The 24,981-nt window shown below is 36.4% G+C and overlaps 1 protein-coding gene across 1 annotated transcript; it reads left to right on the forward strand.

The window, feature by feature from the left end:
- The first annotated feature begins 1,933 nt into the window (after nt 1-1,933).
- LOC113339552 (aspartic proteinase CDR1-like) lies at nt 1,934-3,097 on the forward strand. Its single transcript, XM_026584799.1, has one exon. The coding sequence runs from the start codon at nt 1,934-1,936 to the stop codon at nt 3,095-3,097; it is 1,164 nt and encodes a 387-aa protein (XP_026440584.1).
- Nucleotides 3,098-24,981: the final 21,884 nt, after the last annotated feature.

A 24,981-nucleotide genomic window follows, 5' to 3' on the forward strand; every position in this document is an offset into this window, starting at 1 on the left:
TTGTTGTTGATAAATGATACTCGTGATGATGTTTTGAAGATGAACTCGTGATTATTGTTGTTGAAGATGTGAAGACGATAAAAGAAGATGATGAACGACGGAGTTTTTAGGGTTTGTTTGGTGTTGTTGCTGTTGAAGACGACGAAGATGATAAAGATGATGCTTGTGTTGAAGATGAAGATGATGAAGATGAAAACGACGATATTGATGTTTGATATGAAGGATGAACTAATATCAGATTTGAGAAGAATGAACTCGTGTTGAAGATCTTGTTTTTTAGATCTTTGTCTTATTGTTGCTGTTGTTGAAGACGATGAAGAAGATGAAGATTTGTGTGTTTTATCATCGTTTTTTAGGTTTTTATATGGAGTTCATTTCTGGAATGAATTCTGTTTTTTTAGGTTTTTATATGGAGTTCATTTCTGGAACGAACTCTGTTTTTTTAGGTTTTTATATGGAGTTCATTTCTGGAATGAATTCTGTTTTTTTTAGGTTTTATATGGAGTTCATTTCTGGAATGAACTCTGTTTTTTTAGGTTTTTATATGGAGTTCATTTCTGGAATGAATTCTGGTTTTTTTAGGTTTTTATATGAAGTTCATTTCTGGAATGAACTCTGTTTTTTAGGTGATTTCTGAAAAAATAAGTAGAAATTAACAGGAGTTCATTTTGAAGAATGAACTGCTACAAAAAAATAGAAATTAACACGGAAGAGTACTTTTATCCATTTAATATTTTTAAATAATTACGGACCAAACAGTAAAGGCGTTTTCCTAAAAGACCAAACTGACATGGACTCACCTAAAAAAGGACCAAACGATATTTTTCCCTATATTCGGACCAATGTTGTTCTTCTTCTTCTATGGATTTTTTTATTATACTAGTAGCAGTAACAAGTTTTAACTGCAGCAACAACAACTAGTATTCCTTCCCTCATGAGTAATGAATGACGCACTAGCTACTTTGAATATTCTCTCATCAAAATTCTTTACATACCGAGATGCAAAAACCATCTCAAAACAGCCAGACACAAAACCCATCCGTGCACGTCTTTCGAGGGTACGGGCCCATTGGAATTCACAAAAAAGAAAATCTGTGTCTGGCGGTTTTTACATGGTTTGGTTTTCTGGATCTGTTAAGAATGATTGGTCTCTCATAAGATGTTGTAGATTACGATGTTCAGCAAATCCGTCAACCAATAAATTTAGAGAAAGACTCACAACTATAACAATCTATGTTATTCAAAAAGAGAAACCGTTGATGTTTATTGCGTTTGGTAGGTATGAAAACAGAGTCAAACCAGAAATGGTCTGGTTTAGTCTCGTCTGTTGTATTTTGTAACAGCATGTCACTTCTACTTCAACAAAACTAGTCCTCTTGTTCATCTACTACCACGATTATCCATCCATTCCCAATCTCTTTCCCATTTGTCTCATTTTAAGTCTTTTCCCACTCACTTAAACCCCTCCCTCCCAGTATCAACTCATTCAACATTAATCCATCAACCGTTGATAAAAAAGTATTTCCATTATACGCATTAATTAAAAAGATCTACGCAATAATAAGCATTAATGAAAAGACCTTTTTAACTTCTATAATATTTTTTTTTGGTGTAGTGCTATAAATAGAAGTTCAAAATTGCACATATTTGTGTCTATCAAAAATTTCTATACAGTTAAAAATGAGGTTTTTTGGTTTCAGTTTCTTCTGACAATATTATTCATGTTTCACTTCTATCAAAATCAGTCATTAACGTGAATCCAAATAAAGGATTTAGTACGAAGATGATTCATATGAATTCCAAAGAATCGCCTTTGTATATAGGTGACCATTTAACATGGGTTGAGAAGCTCCAAAGACTCGCTGAACAATCCAAAACTCAAGCAGTTTACATCGAGTCACAAATATAACTCCAAAATAATGCAACACAATCCATGAATCTGGATGATGTATGTATTCCTGTAGTTTACAACTACACTGGGTTATACGTTGCAAAGGTTGGTTTGGGTACGTTTCGTGGTAGACCGATACCATTCATGGACTACCATTTGATGATTAATACAAGTAGTGAACAAACATGGCTTCAATGTGAAGGTACCACAAAAACTTTCAATCAAGATATGCCACTTTATCCTTGGAGTTTGTCAACTACATATCGTCTAGTTCCTTGTAATACACATCCTCTTTGCATGGGAGATAAGTGCAATGCTGATGGCCAATGCACTTATTCAGTGCTTTATGCGTCTGGATCAGTTACATCTGGTATTGTTGCTACAGAAAAAGTCGCTCTTGGTTATGATACTGGTGGCCTTGAAAATATTGAATTACATATAGGTTGTGGTTTTGTCCAAGAGAATTTCGAACGTTATTTAGGAAATAATCATTTATATGGAAAACATAATCTTATTGCAGGAATACTTGGTTTAGGATCCGGAGAATGGTCTTTTATAAATCAGTTAGGTGCTGCTGGACAAGGTAAATTTTCCTACTGCTTTGAAGCTATTAATTGGAAACTTGAGGGATCGAATACATATTTAAGGTTTGGTACAGATGCGAAAATTGGAGGTGCATTTCAAAAAGTACATACAACTCCCATCGTAGTGACTTTGTTTCTGACGACGCTCTATTACTTAAATCTAGAAGATATTAGTGTAGGTAATAAAAGAGTAGGATTTCCTAGAGGTATTTTCAAAGTTAACGATCGAAAAGAAGGTGGTACTGTCATAGATTCTGGTAGTGGAATGTCCGTATTGCATAAAGATCATTTTGAGAGAGTTGCAGATTTGGTGAAGGCACATTTTAACGGACTTGGAGTTGAGTATATTGGTTCAGACAATAGATTTGATGTTTATTTTCGTCTACGTGGAAAATTTAATATTAGTAACTATCCTTCTATTACACTATATTTTCAGCAAGCGGATTATGTTATTCAAAATTATAAAGCTAATCTCCTGATGTTATCGGTTGAAATTGTTTGTTTTGCCAATGTCAAAGGGAGTATGACTAGTGGGCCATCTTTTAATTTAGGAACATTTCAACAAGCTAATAAACATATTTTATATAACCTTAATGATCGCTCACTCTCGTCCGTTACATAATATTGCGAATTAGATTCGTGAAGAGTCAATGTCATGTAATTTGGCATATATATAAGAATAAAATCATTTTATCATCAATTTATTTAATTATAATTGAATCTCCTAAAATTGGCACATGATTAGACTTTGGGTTCTCCAAATGACCTTCAATTCATGTATGCAAATTGTGTGGTTATCATTTTAACAAACAATGTGCCGGCACTACGAGACTGAGAAAAGCAGTAACAAACTGGTTAACAATTGTGAATCATCATGTAGTGAGCATGTTCTTGCTAATTACATTTTCATGAATGTACTGTATGTAATTCATAATATCCTGCTACAAATATATATCTCACTATTTGCATTCACTTTCTTCGTTGAAAGCTTAAAGTTCCCTGGATATATTATCGTTACGTCCACTTTTGCTTGTTCGGATAATGGAGAAAAGCAAGCATGGAATCCCCAAATATCCCTTAGAGAATCATAAATTTGGTTTTGCAGATTACATAATTGGAAAAGAACTGCATCAAGTCGACTACTCTCTGGTCACGAAATCTGCCAAATTTGTGGCTCACGTACCCTTGTCGGGTTATGACCGGGAGTGGTATGTTATCTTCCCCCTCTTGCAACTCTTTGTCACAGTAACAAAGCTTGTGTTTAGTTTTTCATTTTCTTGGCTTGACAAAATTAAATAAATAAGTAAAATATCCCGTGATATTCCATTTTTTTTAATATTTTTTTTTCTTTTGCGCTCATACGACTGAGAAACAACAAAACCACATTTTGATCATTCTCGATTAAGATATTTTTCTTTTTAACAGGAAAGATGAATATTATTGGTGATTAAATTGTGACATCCAGTTCTTCTTTGACAAGAGTTTTAAAACAATTAGAGAAAGAAGAAAACCAACTTAGGTTTGCTCTAATTCGTAGGGGGAAATATCGCACCTCTTATTTCTATGCGAAGTTATCACTTCATTATCAAGCGAAGCCGATCGAACAAAGGATACTAAAGATGACATCACAAAGTCACACTAAAATCATGAAGAGTCGGGCGACAATGAAGGGCACGTGCGAGAACAACCAACGTGAGTGTGCGAGAATAACGCACGACAGATCCGGAAATAGGGGAAATATTAGTTGTACCCCACTACATGTTAGCTTTCATCCACTATGTAAACACTTATATTAAGAGAAAGGCAGGAGAGAAAGGGGGGACACACATCTTTGTAGAGAGACACCTTTTGTAGAGAGAGACTTTATTTTCTTTATCATCTTCTTCCCCAAAAAACTAGATCTAGAAAGCTCCAAATACTCATTAATGGAGATTTTAAATGTAATATTCATGTAATTACAACAATCACTAGTGAAGAACCATGGATGTGGATCACAATGATCGAACCATGTAAAAAAATCCCTGTGTCTATTTATATTTCTAGCATTTATGTTGATAATTAGGTGATAAAGATGAATAGATCTATGGAAAATATGAAGGGGTGTTAGTTGTGAGATTTCCTACAACTACATTTTGGCGCTAGAAACAGGGGAGAGAGTAAACGATTTTATCCTACCTGCAACAAATCTTACCATATCTACAAGATTCAGAGGAAAAAACCAAAGTTTAAGTGGAAGATTTTGGTGTTCGGGAGAAAGCAAGAGGCAAATTTGTGAAGAAAACAAAGGAAAGGAGAAGATAAGGATAAGAGGCATGCGCTGTGATTTCTGTCACAAACAGAAACTCGCACAGATGGTTTGAGTTGGATAAAAGAAACAATAGGGCATGAATTCGAATTCGCACATATATATATTTTTCATTTTCTTCTCATCTCTAAGGGCGAATAAAAGAAAAAGAGGAAAATGTTATGTGTTAATCTCGCACAAGAGGAGCCTGCATAGTCGGTTCGAATCCTCACTCACACATATTTTTGATATACTTTTGATAAACTATGAGTGAATAAAAGATAAACCTCTTCGGTCGTTTAATTATTACACACATGCGAAGCGGTACAATTGGTCAAGAGAGCAGAATGTGCGTTCGTGGTCGTGTGTTCGAATCCCAACAAACGTATTTTTTTCATCTTCGCACAGAGCCGGTCTTTGATTAATTCGCACACTTTGTCTAGCTGTTTGCATGAAAGAGGTAGCACAGTTGGTCAAGAGGCATGAATGCAAGAGGCAGGTCAAGGGTTCAACTCTCACCTGTTGCACTTCTTTTTGTTGTGCGACATTTCAAGAGGAATATGAAAGTTGCTGATTATTTTGCGTGGTCTTTGATTATTTTGCACGGACATTTCGCACAGAAGAGAGTTGGTGATTATTTCGCACAAATATTTCGCATAGGATGGTTGGTAGATATGGTTGGGAGAGAAGTGAACAAGTTTGATGTCACGTGTTCAATTCTCACCCAACTCATAATTTTCACATATTTTTTCCAAAACGACAAAAGCAGAATATAAGTTAAGTTTCAGCATGGTCCGTTACTTTCGAACGGAAGAAGACGCAAAAGTGGTTCAGAGTCAGGAGTATGAGTTGGGTGTCGCAAGATCGATTCTCACCGCAATTATGTTTTTTCACACATTTTTTATAACTACTAGGAAGAAGATTTGAATAGGTATGCGGCTATATGACTTTCTCCCACAAGCACGATACTAGGAGATGGTGAAGGAAGAATAGTATGAGCAAGGCGTCATGCAATCGAATCCGCACACACTCATATTTTTCATAAAAAAATTTCTACAAAAGCGAAGAGTGAATACAAGTAAAGTTTCCACATTGTGTGTTCATTTCGCACAAGAAAATGAGCACAGATGAAATAACAAGAACGAAGATATGATAAAGCCGCAGTATTGTTTCATAATGCCGCATACAAGAAGATGCACAGATGGTCAAGAAAGGAATATGCAAGCCATAGGTCCTGAGTTCAAATCCTACCTCGATCTCAAAGATCATCCAATTAAACCAACAAGGGTTATCATCGCATGAAGCATACTAAGAAGAAAAGGGGCCAACGCTACAACTATCTTAATCAAAGGCGATATCTACACACCAAGAGGAACTCACATCAAGAGAAATAGAGCATTACAACAAGAAGAAAGAAAAGCAAAGAAGAAAAAGGCAAAAGTAAGACCTTAATAGAAGGAAACAAAAATAAAAACTCTAATTAGGAAGGCTAGACATCCGATTGTGGCGTGCACCCTAGTTAGCATACATGAAAGAGGCAAAAGTAAGACCTAGCGCACGTCATAGTCGGGGAAAACCTGTTAAGCATGACTCAAGGGAAGCTATATCGACCCTGGAACTTGAGTCATAGAGATTTGGGGTGAGAAAAAACGAAAAATCCCATCCAGGAGAGACACATAAATCGAAAGATTAGGGTAATAAGATCTTTCCTAAGAAGTGCAGAAACTCGATCAGGGCGCCGAGGTACACGGTTGAGTAAAGAGTGCCCGGGGCGTCTGGAGCGTACCTTGCCACTCTTGACAAGTCCTGACTATGATGCACTCGGTCCGAAGAAACCCCATTTAGGGTGCGGTTTTGTAACCATAAACCATATCGGTGGAGGGATAAGAGACTGCGAAATCAACTAGTTGTTGCATTACCGGATGGGAGGAGCCAATCTTAACCCGGTAGAGGTAAGCTTCCTTGAAGGGGCAACCGGGAGGAAGATAAGGACGGCACCCTCCATTAGGAAGCTGAATTGTGTCAAAAGACGGCAATGTCATGGGGCTTCTACTCACGGGAGTACTTAGGCCTGTCGCATCGTCGCATCAATATATCCTGAAGAGGCAAAAATACAAAAATAAATAGAACACAAGTTGATATTGTGTTTACAGGAATTGGTAAAAACCAGGGTGCGAAGAAGATCGCATAATAAATGTGCTTGAGGCAAAGTCAAAGAAATAAGGAAGAGAAGAAACAATAAGTGCGCGAAGATGAACGCTTATAATAAAGACAAAGCCAAAGAAATGAAGAATGGAAGCAATTTGAAGTAACATCAACATTTGTGCGGAAAATTAAGCTAAGTAATTCAAACATTATCTATAGATTACATTTAATCAACAATAAATAAGCATTCTCATCATATAAACATCACATCCTCATCATGAAAGCATCGCATAAGCATTACATGGAATAAGCATCGCATAAGCATTACATGACATAAGCATCGCATAAGCATTAAATGGCATAAACATCGCATACACATTTCATCGCATAAGTGTTTTCGCTCAATTATTTCGGATAAGCAATTTGAAGACATTATACCACCGCATGACAACAAAACCTATGGCAGAGGAAAGATAAGAGTGAAGCACAAAGGCAAAGCCATTATACCGCATGAAGAAAATCATCAGCATCAACTGTTACTATCAAAGATAAACAAAGAAGAAAGACGTGAAGAACAATTCGCTCATCCAAAACTTTCTCAAGGATTCTCCCCTCATAGATAAAGGACAGAGGCAACTATGGGATTATCAAGAAAACATTTTTTGTTCTTTATCTTCTCGGTCAGAATCATTTCCAAAGAAGACGCTCATTCATGAATAACAAGAATTCTCACCAACAATGGAGTAAGAGAAATAGAAGACATGTAATCACACACAGCAGTTTCGCATGATTGACAACAACAACAAATCACATGAAAGCTAACACAACATGAGGCAGAAAACATGGAGTAATAATTTCGCATGATTAGATCGCAATACTTCTTATTCGCATTCGAGGACGGATACTTCTTATATTTCGAGGATTAGTACTTCTTATACTTCAAAAATTGATACTTCATATATACTTCTCAAAGCTTCGGAACTTCACAAAAGAATAGAGGCAAGTACGTACTTTTCGAGAAATGTATTCTTTCGCGTAGTTCCTTCAACAACAAAGATCAAAAACTACACCAACATCACACATCTCGCTCCAACAACTACAACAACGGATTTTTTCTTAAAAATCGCTCTTCAAGAAATATTCAGGAAAAAAAAAAGACAAAATGTAGGAGGAAAATATCGCACCTCTTATTTCTATGCGAAGTTATAACTTCATTACCAAGCGAAGCCGATTGCATAAAGGATACTAAAGATGACATCACAAAGTCACACTAAAAGCATGAAGAGTCGTGCGACAATGAAGAGCACGTGCGAGAACAACCAACGTGAGTGTGCAAGAATAACGCACGCCAGATCCGAAAATAGGGGAAATATTAGTTGTACCCCACTACATGTTAGCTGTCATCCACTATGTAAACACCTATATAAAGAGAAAGGCAGGAGAGAGAAAGGGGGACACACATCTTTGTAGAGAGACACCTTTTGTAGAGAGAGACTTTATTTTCTTTATCATCTTCTTCCCCAAAAACCTAGATCTAGAAAGCTCCAAATACTCATTAATGGAGATTTTAAATGTAATATTCATGTAATTACAACAATCACTAGTGAAGAACCATGGATGTAGATCACAATGATCGAACTATGTAAAAAAATCCTTGTATCTATTTATATTTCTAGCATTTATGTTGATAATTAGGTGATAAAGATGAATAGATCTATGAAAAATATCAGTGGCGGAGCTGGAAAATATAGGTTGGGATGGCTTTGAGAACCAATTAAATTGGTAGGGGTGGCTTAAGCCTATGTTTTAGGCATGATTTTTTTTTCAAACTTAAAAGCACTGTATAATTTGGTGTTTATCTAGACTTTGGGCTGGTTTAAGCCAGCCCAAGTCTATACATAGATCAGCCACTGGAAAATATGAAGGGGTGTTAGTTGTGGGATTTCCTGCAACTACATAGTTGATCTTGCTTTTTTTAGCCAAACAATTAGCAACATCATTCGTCTCTCTATGCACATAAATGCACTTCCAACTCTGAAAGTTTCCTAATAAGATTTTACAGTCACGAATAATACTATTATTGGTCCATCTCACAAAACTATCAGCTCCATTGATCGCTTTCACAACGTTTAAGCAGTCTTCCTCCAAGCGCAGGCATTGAACATTAGCTTCTTGCGCCATCTTTATTCCTTCCATTCTGCTGCAAGTGCTTTTACCTGCTCCTCATCTTGAGTTATCCCAGTTGCTAATACTGCACCTCCACATAATTCTCGGGTAAGATAGTGATTCCACATGATTCTCCATCTGTGATATTAAAAACTACTCGATTCCAATTTATCCTTGTTGTACGACCTCTTTTGGTAAGCTCTCGAAAGGAGCATAACTTACCAATGGTAGGCAATATTAGCATTTTACTGTAGCAGTTTATCTCCTGATGGATAGAATGGAAGTAGAAAAATTGATCGAGTGGAGTGGATCAAAACTTAGGCTTACAGTAATCACGTGATGAGATAGAAAGAATAAATAACTAGCAGGAATTGAAAACAAAAAGTTTGTTTGACTTACCTTTTTGCTCATAGTCAGAGGAGACTCAGAGAGCCAGAGTCCACCACCACCTACCAAACAACCGCCAGTCACGCCGTTGATTACTTAAACTAATAATCTAATCCATCCCTTTAATCGTTTTCTTTTTTCTTTTTCAAAAGAGCGAAGTAGAAGAAAAACAAAGGACCAGAGTTTGTTTTGTTTGTTTGTTTTTGCTGGGGTTCTAAACCCAGAAAGGCAAATGCGGCAGATCTTTGGTTTGGCTGGCTTTACAAACCTGGCTCACTTACCTTGCTTACCATCTACTCTACTCCATGGTTTTTCATGTACATTTTTTTGTCTTAGAAAATTTTTCCAAAAAGAGACACACTACCACTCTCTGAGAGTCTGAGTTTATTATGATGGGTTGGAGGTTAAAATAATTATGACTAGAAACCAAAGATCGTGCCTGCCTCATTTTTATGAATCATGGATCATCATCACAGTTTCTTGTGATAACTAGAGCTGATAAAAAAAAAAGAAAAACCCTCCAAAGTGTTTAATGAAAAAAAAACCACATTGAAAATTTGTCTGTAATCAGCCAATCAAACCCTGTTATAAGAAAAGAAAACAGCAAACAAAGATGATGAGAATTTGTAGAGACCGTTTAAATGTTTGGTGCCAATTTGTAGTACATTAATGTGTGGTGGATCCTCATGACCTTAATTACTTACTCATGCATGGCATACAAAGCCAAGTCCCATCTCATCTCATCTACACGTTTAAATAATCATGTCATGTGCCATGGACCAAAACATTTACCATTCATTCATTGCAGGACGGTGGATTGGGATTTGTGACCAATGTTGTTGTTCTTCTTCATCTATGGATTTAAGATAATAGTGGTAGTCGTATGTATTAAATGCAGCAACAACAACTGCCAACTAGTATGCCCTTCCTCATGAATCAAAATCACACACTAGTTTGAGCAAATCCATCAACCAATAAATCCAGAAAAAGACTCGACACTACTTCAGAATCACCAACACAACAACATAAATGATTGGTGCACTGTGTGAGAGGATAATGGGGCCCACTCCTGTCCTACTCTCTATCTCGATGTTGAGAGGGAATCTTGGACTGTCCGATTCTTTCTTGGTACACATCACGGTGCACAATCTCGTTAGGTCTATCACAGCTGACACAACAATTTCATTCGAAAATGTTTGGTGTACCAAAAAGATACACCGTGATCTGCAGCGTGATTTTGGTGTGAGAGAAAAAAAAAAGGATTGGACCCCACCTTTTACCCCACCCCTACAAATCTCCCCCAGGGCTGCCCTAATAGCCCTTAGATTTTTTCACGATGCACATTACGGGACACACCTTCGATGTGTATATCATCGTTGAATCTCATTTCTAAAATAAATATAGATTAAGCAGCCCGTATTAAAATGTTTGATTGTTATTCAAAATGCAGAAAAAATCTAGGTAGATACTAGACAGCAAGTAGTGGGGCGCTGTAATGAAATACTCCCTCGTACATATTATACAGGCGGAATTTTCATTTTTCCTTGTACCACCATATAGGCGGAGTCCAAGTTTCACAACCATTTTTTACTTCTAATACCCCTATTTATTTGCTTGGGAATCATTACAATTTAGTGTATGTCTATAACATTGGGAATCTAATTAAGGGTAAAACAGGAAAAAACATAGAAATTTGTAAAATCAAAAAAAATTCTTAATCTAAGAGATTTTAACTATTCCGCCTATATATATGGTACGTAGGGAGTAATAATTTACTATACTTCGACTTTGAAACACTAACATTAAACATTTTGTTGATGCTGGAACTTTTCATTTAGTACTCTACTCCATGGTATGTGCATTTTCTGTTTTCGAACATTTTCCCAAAAGAGATACACTCTGGGTTTAAGTAATGGAGGTTGAAACAATTAGGGAATATTGATAAACTGCCCCATTCTCAATTTCGGTTTAATAAATTGCTCCCGTTTTTTTCAACTTTTCAAAACTGCCCCCACCGTTAACTTTTCTATCTAATTTAGTTTTTGATCCAATTTTTTACTTATTTACCCTTTACTTGTCATGTTTATCTTCTACTTCATTTTTCAGGTTCGTCGAGCTCGGTTCATGGATTTAGGGATCGGAGTTCAGGGTTCGGGGTTTAAGGTTCAGGGTTCAAAGTTCATGGTTATGGGTTCATATTTCACGATATAGTTCAAGGTTCGGGGTTAGGGGTTTAGGGTTCATAGTTCATGCTTCGTTATTCATGGTTCACGATATAGTTCAGGGTTAGGGGTTTAGGGTTCATGGTTCATAGTTCACGACATAGTTCAGGGGTAAATATAACTTTTTAATAGGTGAGATAACTGTCACCTTTCATTTAACGGGATGGAAAGCGTTATTTGAAAAAACTGGACAGTTTAGAAAAGTGCAAAAAAGAGAGGACACTTTTTTTATCCTAATTCAAAACTGGGTCACTTTATCAAAATTCCCAAACAATTACGACTGTAAGACAAAATCATGTGTGCTTCACGTCATGAATCATCATTGCAGTTTCTTGCTCTAACCAGAGAGTTAGAAATGCCTCCGGTGAGTTTTATAGGAACCCTACGTTGAAAATTTAACTGTAATCAATGAAACTGCTTTTAATAAATCAAAGCAGCAGATGGTGCCACTATAATTGTGGTAAAGACATTGGACGACGATACCAAAAAAAAACGTGAGTTCAAAATTCCCTAGCACTCAAATTCTCTACTAAACTGTGCTACAAGACACGGAAAAAATACAGCAAGAAAGATAACAATTGTGAAGCATCATCATTGGGTGATCATGTTAAGTAATTCGATATCCATGAATGTACTGCATAATGTGATACTATAAATATGTCTCGCTATTAGCCTTCACTTCCGCCGTTAAAATCCTAGAGTTCCCTGAATGTATTACATGTTACTTCCACTTTTGCTCGTTGGGTGTTGGAGAAAACCAAGCGTGAGGTGTCTGCTGATTCTCTTCAACCATTCCGTATCAGATATAAGGATTTCATGTATCAAATGTCACTGCAGACATGTGCGTTGACAATAGCAATACTCACCCAAATGTGAGTAGTACCACGCTGTCCATAGTCATTACATTCTCCGAATTACGGAAGCACAGACTTCGGAGAATTTACAAAACTCAACCAGCAATTCCGTTTTGGACCTTTGTTGTGCTACATGCATGACTACTTGGATATCAAAAGCTCACCTATTGCAACAACATGCCAAGCAAGTGACCAGGCACGTCAATTGGAAAACGGATGAGGAGACGCGTTTCGTTTTTCTATCTTTATTCTTTCTAAATATTGAAGTGATTGAAGTAACAATTAAATAGTTGCTATTGTAATAGTTCTAAGCTTAAAGTAACAATTAAATGGTTGCTATTGTAATAGTTGTAAGTAAGCTTTCGATAACAGCATAACTTTAACTTATCAATAATGATATGTAAAATTAGCATCCTTTTTTTTTTGTAGTTCATCTTCTCATGGATCAAACGCAAACAAACTCTGGTCCCTGATTTGTGGGTAGATGAAGTTAGCATTCCTTTTGGTAGTTCATCTACTCATGATGGATAGATCGGAAGTAGAAACGATTTCATGGATCAAGCCTAATTACACTGTTCACGTGATGAGATAGAAAGTTAGATGAAGTTAAGAAATTAGAATTAAATATAAAAAGTTTGTTTGACTTACCTTTTTTGTTAATAGTCAGCAGAGACTCAGAGAGTCAGAGTCCACCAACCTACCCACCTAACAACCACCAGTCACGCCGTTGATTAACTTGCATTAGTCCCTTGTATGTTGTATCCCTTTTAATCATGGGTTTCTTTCTTCAAAAGACCAAGAAGAACAAATCAGGGACTACTGACTAGAGTTTGTTCGCTTTAATTTGTTTTCCAGGGTTCCAAACCCAAAAAAAGGCAACAATGCTTCTCAATGGTGGGATTTATAATCGGTGGGCTTCATCCTGAAGTCCCATTTCTAGAATTTGCTACTTGCCATACGGTCTAAAACCTCAGTTCACTAAGAATTTTTGAATAGGCAAAATGCAGAGGTTTGGTTGGCTTTACAAACCTACCTGACTCATCAACTAAGGAACTTGCTTGCCATCTACTCTACTCCATGGCATGTACATATTCTTCTGTTTTAGAATCATAAATTATGCATGATCACACTCTAACTAGAAAGTTGGAAACCCATGGCATCCAAAGCAGGGGTGGAGCCAAGCCAACCCATGGCAAAGTCCATTTTCCCTATCCTAATCCTTTTTCTCAATTCTAAGCATGATTTTTTTTCCTTTTGCCCGCACATAAAAAAAATTGCCTCTTCGTAGCAGATTTTCTGGCTCCGCCACTCATCCAGAGCCAAGTCTCATCTAAATGAATCTAATCTTCACTTCTCAATAATCATGTTTGCCGTGGACCAAAAACATTTACCGTTCTACAAATGGATCATGGATAGGGTTCTAAACTCGTCTAGTATTCAATGCAACAGCAACTAGTAGTATTCCCTTATCAGTCGATTAACCACTTTGAACATTTTCATAGTCATAGGCTGCTGCTGCTAGATTACGATGTTTGGCAATTCCATCAACCAATAAATCTAGAAAAAGACTGATCAAAGTTTTAGAATCACAACCATACCAATCTAGACAGCAAGTACTGTCTGAGACAATTTACTAATATTTGGATCGACCTTGGGGCACTAACATTATACATTAACATTCCTTCTCTTGGTGACCCGACAAGAATTTCAAACAATTATTTCTTTTTCTTTCTTCTTTCTATCCGGATGTTCAAGGATCAAGATATACCTCCTCAAAATTAGTGAGATTCTGGAAATGAAAAGGTAGATTAGATTGAAGATCTCAATGAAATCCTGATTATCTTTTGTAAACTTTGGTCATAACTAGTTTTTGTGTGTTGGGTGAACCAATATGATAGTACATCTTAATCACAAACAGATAAGTATTAAATGCAACTATTGCTGATATTATTCTCCATGAACCAATAAAATCATGAACATTCTCCATATGCTGCTAGCTAGAATACGATGTTTTAGAATCACAACCATACCAAACTCATATTTGGTTTAAAAAACAATCTAAATTTTGACCATAGTTGCCAATAGGCAGGAGTTTACTTAACGGGGAAAGAATACGTTGTGGAAACCATAGATTGTCCGTGGCGTAATCCTGACTAAAATAGAAAAGGGTGTGGGCTCCACCCACTAACATACTTGCTTACCATCTACCTCCATGCATGGACTGTCTGATCTGAGTTAATAATCCAGGAGAGATGGTTAAAAGGGAGTTCAAACAAGGTTATGATTATTGAAAACCAAACATCACTCCTCATGATCACACTCTCTTGCTCTAAGTACAACTGGAAACACTTGAAAGTTTAAAACCCCACAACGAAAATATGCCCGACAACAAAGTTGATGAGAATTTGAAAAGAGTCTAGAGACTGTGTTGTTTGGTAGATGATGCCAATTAATTTGTCCTACATTGCTGTGTGATGGTGGATCCTCAGTACGTTACCTATATACTTGGCATCCAAAGCCAAGTCTCATCTCATCGATCTACACCTCTAAATAATCATCACGCCATGGACTAAAAACATTTACTATCAATTCTACAAACCCACCCATCCATTGTTTGACGGGTTGGGACCAGTAATGTTGTTCTCAGCTGTATACTACGCTTGGTCACAAACAGATATAGATGGCTTTTAGAACTAATTGTTCTTCTATTGATTATACTATATAGTAGTGTTAAGTGTTAAATGCAACAACAACAGCTAACTAGTATTCCCTTCCCTCATAAATCACACTACTTTGAGTTTGAACTTTGAACATTCTCCTACCATGTTTGAAAAATCCATTAATAAATCTAGAAAAATACTCATCACTGAGTTAGAATCAGGAATGAGTATATGTGAACAGAGTCGGTGAAAAAACACCGTGAGATGAGGGACCCAGCAGCAGAAATGATGAAGACGATAGGTTCTGAGCTTTTCAAATTTTTATAGCCCAGAGGAATTGTCGGTATGGTTATGAGCCCCCTCTACGAGACTGAGAAAAACAGTAATAAACTGGCTAACAATTGTGAAGCATCAATGCATCATTCAGTAAGCATGTTCTTAATTACTAATCCGACATCCATGAATGTAATGTCTGTAATTCAAAATGTCCTACTATAAGTATATATCTTGCTATTTGCATTCACTTTGGTCGTTAAAAGCTTAAAGCTCCCTGAATATGTTATAGGTTACTTCTGTTGATTAACTTCAACATAGAAGTCACTAACAAGCTGGTTAGGACAAGATTAGAAAATTGATGTAATCCTAAGAGAATTAGAAGTCATCTAGTTCTAAGAAAAGGAAATACATGTAATAAGGTAATAGGATTAGGAAAAGGAATTCATAGTTCTATATATATATGATCACCAAAGTTGTGGTTGATCATATGAGCAAGATTAGAGCTTGTGTTTAGTTTTGAGAGATTTTCTAAACATCAATAAAGAGAGTTGTCTTTATATAAGCTAGGTTTCATCTTGCAGTTGCCATTAATTGGTATCAGAGCTTGTTTCTGAGCCATGGAAAACGAAACCACCATTGTGGGTGTAAAACAGTTCACGCCACCATCAATACAAGTTCCTATCCTCAACGCCACAAACTACACAGTATGGGCCATGAGAATGAAGGTACTGATGAAAATCTACAAAGTTTGGGAAACAATTGATCCTGATACATTGGACCCAGACAAAAACAATGTTGCCATTGGATTACTCTTTCAAGCAATACCAGAATGTCTTGTTCTACAAGTTGGTGAACAGGAAACTTCAAGAAAATTTTGGATGCAATAAAGGCACGTAATCTCGGAGCTGATCGAGTTAAAGAATCTCGTCTGCAAACCTTAATGTCTGAATTTGAAAGAATGAAGATGAAAGTCACTGATACTATTGATAGCTTTGCAGGAAAGCTATCAGAGATAGATAGCCTCAAAAGCTGCATCACTTGGATAATCCATTGATGAAGATAAACTGGTAAAGAAGTTTCTCAATAGTTTACCAAGATCCAAGTATATTCATATCATAGCTTCTCTCGAACAAGTCTTAGATTTAAAGAAGAATAGATATGAAGATATAATTGGAAGATTGAAAGCATATGAAGAGAGAATCCTTGATGAAGAAAACAATGGAGAAACTCAAGGAAAACTCTTGTACACAAACTCTTACCAACAAAACTCTGCGACAAGAGGAAGAGGTCGTGGAAGAGGTGGTAGAGTAAACAGAGGCCGAGGAAGGGGAGGCAGGTTTAACTCACAAGATAGAACAACAAGTCAGAATGATCAAAACCAAGGGAAAGAAAAGAAGGATATATCAAATATTATTTGTTACAGATGTGATAAACCAGGACACTTCTCCTTTGTATGCCCTGAAAGAATACAAAAGGTGGAAGAAACAAACAAGAATGAAACAAGGGAAGCAGATACCGCTCTTTTCATGCAAGAAGTTGTATTCTTAAACGAAGGGAAACTAATACCAAAGAACTACGAATCAAAGAATGGAGAAGAAGGAATCTGGTATTTAGATAATAGAGCCAGCAATCACGTGACTGGTAAGAGACACTACTTTTCTGAACTCAATGAGAAAATCAAAGGACAAGTGAAGTTTGGGGATGGATCTTCTGTAGAAATTGAAGGGAAAGGATCAATTCTATTTCAGAGCAAGACCGGAGAACAAAAGCTTGTCACAAACATCTACTTCATCCCAAACTTACAAAGCAACATTCTAAGTTTAGGACAAGCTACAGAAGTTGGATGTGATGTTAGAATGCGACAAGATTATCTAACAGTTCATGACCCAAGTGGAAGACTTTTAGTTAGAGTCTCACGCTCACAGAATAGACTCTACAAGATAAGTCTCATGATTGGAAGGCCATTGTGTCTGAATATGAGACTGGAAGATCAGACATGGAAGTGGCACGCAAGGTTAGGACACATAAGCTTTAGAACTTTAAAGGAAATGTCTCAGAACAAGATGGTTCGAGGACTACCACAGATAAATGATGAAGCAAAAATCTGTGAATCATGTTTAGTTGGGAAACAAACTCGTCAAGGTTTCCCAAAAGCAACAACATTCAGAGCCTCAAAGCCATTAGAGATTCTTCATGCTGATTTATGTGGTCCTATTACACCACAAACCCTTGCAAATAACAAATACATATTTGTTATTATAGATGACTTCTCAAGATATATGTGGTCTATTCTTATGAAAGAAAAGAGTGAAGCATTTGACAGATTCAAAGCTTTCAGAAATCTGATAGAAAAAGAGCTAAAAGAGGAGGTCAAAATGCTTAGAACTGATAGAGGAGGAGAGTTCACTTACGTAGAGTTCAACAAGTTCTGTGAGTCAAATGGAATCAAAAGGCAACTCACAGCACCATATACACCACAACAAAACGGAGTGGTGGAGAGGAGAAACAGGACTCTAATGGAGATGACAAGAAGTTCTTTAAAGGCTATGAAGGTACCTAATTATCTATGGGGAGAAGATGTACGACACTCCACATACCTAATAAACAGGATACCTACGAAATCTCTGAAAGACATGACTCCATATGAAAGTTTGCGAAAGATAAAACCAAACATAGATCATTTAAGAGTGTTTGGTTGCAAAGCATACACAAAAGTTGATTCTGCAACTCTTAAGAAACTGGATGATCGATCTCAGACTCTTGTGAATCTAGGAATTGAGCCTGGATCCAAAGCTTACAGATTATTCAATCCAACAACGAAAAGAGTGATAGTGAGTCGAGATGTGGTATTCGATGAAAAAGAAAACTGGAACTGGAAAGAAACTAATGATGGACCAAGTAGGGATCCAGGAATGTTTCACATGAGATGGGGTCAAGTAATTGATGAAGGCGAAGGACCCATAATCATCAATACCAATGGAAACAATGATGTTAATCAAGAAGAAGAAGAGAATAATGAAAACACTGAGAATAACGAAGAAGTAGAAGAATAATAAGAAGAAGAGATCGATTAAATAACTCAACCCATTCCATTGCGAAAATCAACAAGACAGATACAAAAGCCACAGTATCTGGAGGATTATGTTCTTCAAGCTGCAGAAGAATGTGAGATAATGCTACTTTCTGTTAATGATGAACCAAGGAATTTTCAGGAAGCAAAGGTCTCGACTAAATGGACACAAGCATGTAGAGAAGAAAAGGGAACGCTTCTTGTGATTGCAGTCTATGTAGATGATCTATTTTTGACTGGCAACTCCCTTAAGGTGATCAATGAGTTCAAGAGAGAAATGTCATCAAAGTTTGATGTCAGACCTCGGAAAACTCACTTATTACCTTGGCATAGAAGTCCATCAAGGAGTAGATGGGATTCAGATTAAACAAGAAGCTTATGCAAGGAGAATTATGAAAGAAGCAGGACTTGAAACTTGTAATCCAACTAAGATACCAATGGAGTTTGGACTTAAAGTTTCAAAGGCACAAGAAGAAGCTGAGATTGATCCAACGAGTTATAGAAGAAATGTTGGATGCCTTAGATACTTATTACACACAAGACCAGACTTGGCTTTCTCTTTGGGAGTAGCAAGCCGTTATATGCAGAGTCCATGCAAGTCTCATGGTGATGTAATAAAGCAGATATTGAGATATCTAAGAGGAATAATCATCTATGGATTGAAGTATGGTCGAGGAGGATCAAAAGGAATTGTTGGGTATAGTGACAGCAGTCATAATATTGACCAAGATGATGGAAAAAGTACAACTGGTCATATATTCTATCTAGGAGAAGCACCTATTACATGGTGTTCACAGAAGCAAGACACAGTAGCTCTGTCATCATGCGAATCTGACTTCATGGCCGCAACAGAAGCAGCTAAACAATCAATATGGCTTCAAGAACTGTTGGGTGAAATCAAAGGAAGAGAACCTGAAAAATTTCTCATCAAGATTGATAATAAGTCTGCAAATTGCACTCACTAAAAATCCAGTGTTTCATGGGAAGACGAAACACATTCACAAAAGGTATCATTTCATACGAGAATGTATCGAGAAGGAGATCATCAGCGTTGAACACATAACAAGAACTGAGCAGAAAACAGATATATTGACAAAGGCATTAGCTCGGATCAAGTTTGAAGAAATGGGACAATTGATTGGAGTACAAGATATGTCACGGATAAGGTTGAAGCTTAACGGGGAGAATGTTGATTAACTTCAAGATAGAAGTCACTAACAAGCTGGTTAGGACAAGATTAGGAAATTGATGTAATCCTAAGGGAATTAGAAGTCATCTAGTTATAAGAAAATGAAAGACATGTAATAAGGTAATAGGATTAGGAAAAGGAATTCATAGTTCTATATATATATGATCACCAAAGTTGTGGTTGATCATGTGAGCAAAATTAGAGCTTGTGTTTAGTTTTGAGAGATTTTCTAAACATCAATAAAGAGAATTGTCTTTATATAAGCTAAGTTTCATCTTGCAGTTGCCATTAACTTCAACATTTGCTCCTTGGGGTATTGGAGCAAACCAAGCATGGGATATCAGGTGATTCTCTAACTCTTAGTAGAATTCTCAACAAACAGTCCTCAAATATCCTACAGAGAATCAGTAATATGGTGTTGCAGATGATAGAAACGGAGAAGAGCTGCGTCAAGTCGACTACTTTGCTGCCACGAAATGTGCCGATTTTGTGGCTCACATACCCTTGCTGGGTTTGGATTTTCTAACCATGTCTATGATGACTAGTAGAGTAGTAAAAGAGGAAACATCTGTTTAGGTTCTTTTCTTTTTTTTCTTTCCCTTGCAAAATTAATTAAATAAATAAATAGTTTTTTTCTCCATTCCCTAGCAAAATTAATTAAATAAACAGAATATCCAGTGATTCTCAATCCATAATATGAAAATGTATTCATTTCCAATTTATCCTAGTTGTACGACCTCTTTTGCGTCGATAGGGGGCTTTCTTATCAGTTCTTTTAGTTTCTTCGCAATTGGTAATTGATTTAAATACAGACTTGGTCATCCTTTCTTTGACACCTAACACAGACATAAAGTGGCAATAATTTCTTTTCTAGGGGTACAAAGAACAAAAAACATGGCATATAAATAGAAGCCTATTATTAGGACTTCACTTTCTAATGGAGAGGCTTCACAAATAAAACAAAATAGGATTAATAGGAAGTAGTTACAAAAACTCCATATCTAATTATTTTTCATAATGGTTAAACTATCCATGTTTCATTAGTAATAATTTATAATTACTTAATTAGGTTAGATAATTCGGTTAATTACATTACTGATTTTGATTTAGATTATATTACTTATTTTGAATTAGAATAGATTACAATTTTGATAACGGTCAGGAACGATACATTTTCCAACCTAGACATATTCTCTTGTTATATACGGCTAGATAAAGAAAAACTCCTAGCCATAACTGGTTTGAAGATTTTTTTTTCTGATCGATAAAGTGTTTGAAGCTTATTTACGGTTAGGAATTCTGATTCAAACTTAGCCGACAGTAGATTCCATCCATCGTTTTCCTCTTCCGTCTACTGCCAGCCACTGTTGTTGTTGCTCTAGCCATGGACTGCATGAGTAGGTTCGGTGAGAAAGAAATTTTCAAGAAGTGGGTGGGAGGGTTGTTGTAGTTTCCATATGTGTATACTGATCGTAATTGCGATTCAGTGATAATTATGACATTACGAGCTTTAATCACATCATTCGGAAGTTGAAGATGACAGAAAACTCCGGGTGTATTAATCAAATAGTATAGATTCTGCCATGACAGATGGCAGTGGTAACGAGAGAGTTGTGTTTAATCTTGGCTTAGAAAAGACCATGAACTCATTACTTGCAACCAAAACTGTATCAGGGGCTTTAGTAACACCGAATAAAAAAAACAAAACTATTATAGAAATAATACAGTAATTGTTTTTAACTATCACCGAACATCATTTTTTTACTAGTGAACTTTACGATTAGATTTGATTTCAAAAAGAAAATTATTTAGGTCTGGATCGACTTTTTCATATATCTAGCGGTAATTTTCTCTATTAAACCCAAGTTCGCCTTGTGGTTATGCTAATTGGACCAGACAAAGACGACATCCACTACCAAATTTGTTTAGCTAACGTGTATTGCGATTGTCCCATGCATGGAACCCAAAATTCGGATGTCATGAGACAATGTCAAGGCTGGATAACTACACGGACTGGATGTTTGAGATGACAAATGTCGCACCAGTTGTCATGAAACGAACTCATGCAAGTTGGTTCGTTTTGCCATATAAGTAGGACTTGAAAAAGCAAAAACTAGACTAAGAAAATAGGAAAACAAAGCAGAGAATATGGCAACGAGCAAAGATGATATCACGTATGGAACAACACAAGCAAGACACTCAGAAGACACAACCACAAGAGAAGCTTATATAGCATGTCAACCTATTGAAGTGGCAAAATATTACTGTTTATATACTTATTTAACCACAAAATGATATACTTATTATTCGTTTTTATATGCTAAATATTCCGTATAAACGAATGGAAAATTTAGAAATGCATTTTCACTGCTTGTATACGTGTGAATGCAAACATAATATAGGATATGTGGAGAAGTTTCCGAACAAGTTTACTATTAAAAGAGAATATGGCTTGCCTGTAGCATTATCAAATGTAATGGTTTTAGTGCATGACTGCATTTTTTTCCTCCAACCTACGAAATGGAATTTTTAAATCCTATATGCTTATTTACACACTCGTCAGTTGTCTTAAGAATAGTTCACTACGGGAAAAATCATCATTGACGACATTGTATTAGCGTTGTAGTACACCTACGACAACTCCATTTTATGCATTGTGTAGTGGGAGTATTGTAGAAAGTCCAAGCTTTTCTACAATACTTGACTAAGATATAGTTGTAAAGGGTGATGTGATTCATTGTTCGACAATATTTTGCCAAAGTTGTAATTCTCTTTCGATTTTTTTTTTTTTTTTGAAAGCCTAACATAACTCTTGCTTGTGTTGTAGGACTATTTTACACAACAAAGGATGCATATCATAGAAATATGTAACACAACACTTGTATAAGTTGAAGTACTATCTTAGACAACCTAGGATGCGTATTGTAGAAATATGTAACAATTCTTATTACCATTATGAATAAGATTTGCACGATACTTGTTAGAGTTGTAGAACTATGTTGGACAACACCTAGTTATGTCGTAAAGACATTCTTTCATAACCTTTGGTTTGTGTAGTTGAAATATGGAACACAACACTCATTAGAAGTTGTGTGCACATAACTATTTTGAAGAAAAAAATTATAGATGAAACCGAATTGCCGAAAGTATTTCACATTCTTTCATAACGCATTTCATTCAAGACCTCCCCCTCCAATTGCATTACCTACCTAGCTTCAAATCACCTTGTATGAAAGTGTGTTGCGCAACAAAAGAAAAGAAAATGATAGATTCTTTGAACATGACTAAAAATATCATATAAATCGTAAAATACAGATATGGGCCTTTGCTACAAATGTAGCAGTAGCATACTCGTTCCAGTATGGTAGTCTGGGTTAGAAAACACCTTCAGTTCAACTGCAAAATCAGCTTGTAATCACCACAATTACCTTGTAATCATCTTTAACAGTTTCATTCTCCAAATCCTTGCATCTTGAACTCAAACTCGATCAACTCAGCACAAGCCATTTGCGTTTTAAAAAGGGAGCAAGGCAGTTTGTTTGATCGCACCAGCAACATAACCTGAACTACTGTAATGTCATCTTCTGTAGCTTCACAACCACCTAGGCCATGGCAACAACTCACAAAGAACCACACAGACTACCTGCAACTTGAATTACACATCACCTTCAGTTCAGCTGCAGCAACAACCATTTCCCTGCAATGGCATTCTTACTACTCAAACCCTCAATCCATTGCATGGAGCTTCCAATTACAGCTTCTCTGCAAAACCATTCACAAACTGCATTACCTAGCTAACTTCAAATTACCTAGCTAAGAAATGCAAATGATAACTAACATGAGTAAGAACTTCAAAAGCAGGCAGATCCATGTAAAGTAATACAATTGATTCCGGGAGGGTTTTGAATTCAAACTTAGAATGACATATCATCGAAATCGATAAATATGAAACTCAGTGTCGATTCGAACTTCAAATGTGATATAATGACATACAAACTATGAACCAAGAAGCTCTGAGAGGGTTCTGACTTCAAACTTAGCATGATACATCATCTAAATTGATGAATATAAGCTCAGTGTCGATTCAAACTTCAAATTCGGTATAACGACTTACAAACTATGAACCAAGAAGCTCTGAGAGGGTTCAAACTTCAAACTTATCATGACACATCATTGAAATCGATAAATATGAAATCCAGTGTCGATTCGAACTTCAAATATGGTATAGTGGCATACAAACTATGAACCAAGAAGCTCTGGGAGGGTTCTGTCTTCAAACTTAGAAGGATACATCACCGAAATCGATATATATAAAACTTAGGTGTTGATTCGAACTTCAAATGTGGTATAACGCCATACAAACTATGAACCGAGAAGCCACATGAACACTTTTAACTTAACCATATATTTATCTAACACTTCTAGATCAAATATGATGATCAGTCAATCATGAAAGATAATCAAATGAATCTAATTGTGTTTCAAACTTGCATTAAGCCACTGTTTGCAAACTTTGCATTCCTTAGATCTTAAATGTTTTAGTTCATGAGTATGAGAATCAATACAATACCGAGATCGAAACCTGGCTGCAAGTTGACTACTCTAAGTCAGAAACTTGGTAAGAACGAGGAACCCATCCATTTACAGGTAAGATTCCTTCGGAATATTCTATAAAACCTTAAAGAAACCCTATTTCTGCATATTGTATGCAAACCAGGCTCCGAGATCGGAACTTGTCCGCAAGTTGACTACTCTAAGTCAGAAAGTTGGTAAGAACGATGAATCCATCCATTTACAGGTAAGATTCCTTCGTAATATTCTACGAAACCTTAAAGAAACCTTATTTCTGCATATTGTATGCAAACCAGGCTCCGAGATCGAAACCTGTCCACGAGTTGACTAAGTCAGAAAGTTGGTAAGAACGATGAATCCATCCATTTACAGGTAAGATTCCTTCGTAATATTCTACGAAACCTTAAACAAACCCTATTTCTGCATATTGTATGCAAACCAGGCTCCGAGATCGAAACCTGGCCGCAAGTTGACTACTCTAGGTCAGAAACTTGGTAAGAACGATGAATCCATCCATTTACAGGTAAGATTCCTTCGGAATATTTGGATGAACTGTATATTAGAATTGAACATCCCATGTTCGAAGATTACGAGAGTTAGATTCGAGTTTCTCGTTCGGATGAACTGGAGAAGAAATATATTAGAATTGAACATCCCAGTTTCGAAGATTACCAGAGTTAG

The sequence above is a fragment of the Papaver somniferum genome, unplaced genomic scaffold, assembly GCF_003573695.1.
Source record: "Papaver somniferum cultivar HN1 unplaced genomic scaffold, ASM357369v1 unplaced-scaffold_21, whole genome shotgun sequence".
NCBI lineage: Eukaryota > Viridiplantae > Streptophyta > Magnoliopsida > Ranunculales > Papaveraceae > Papaver > Papaver somniferum.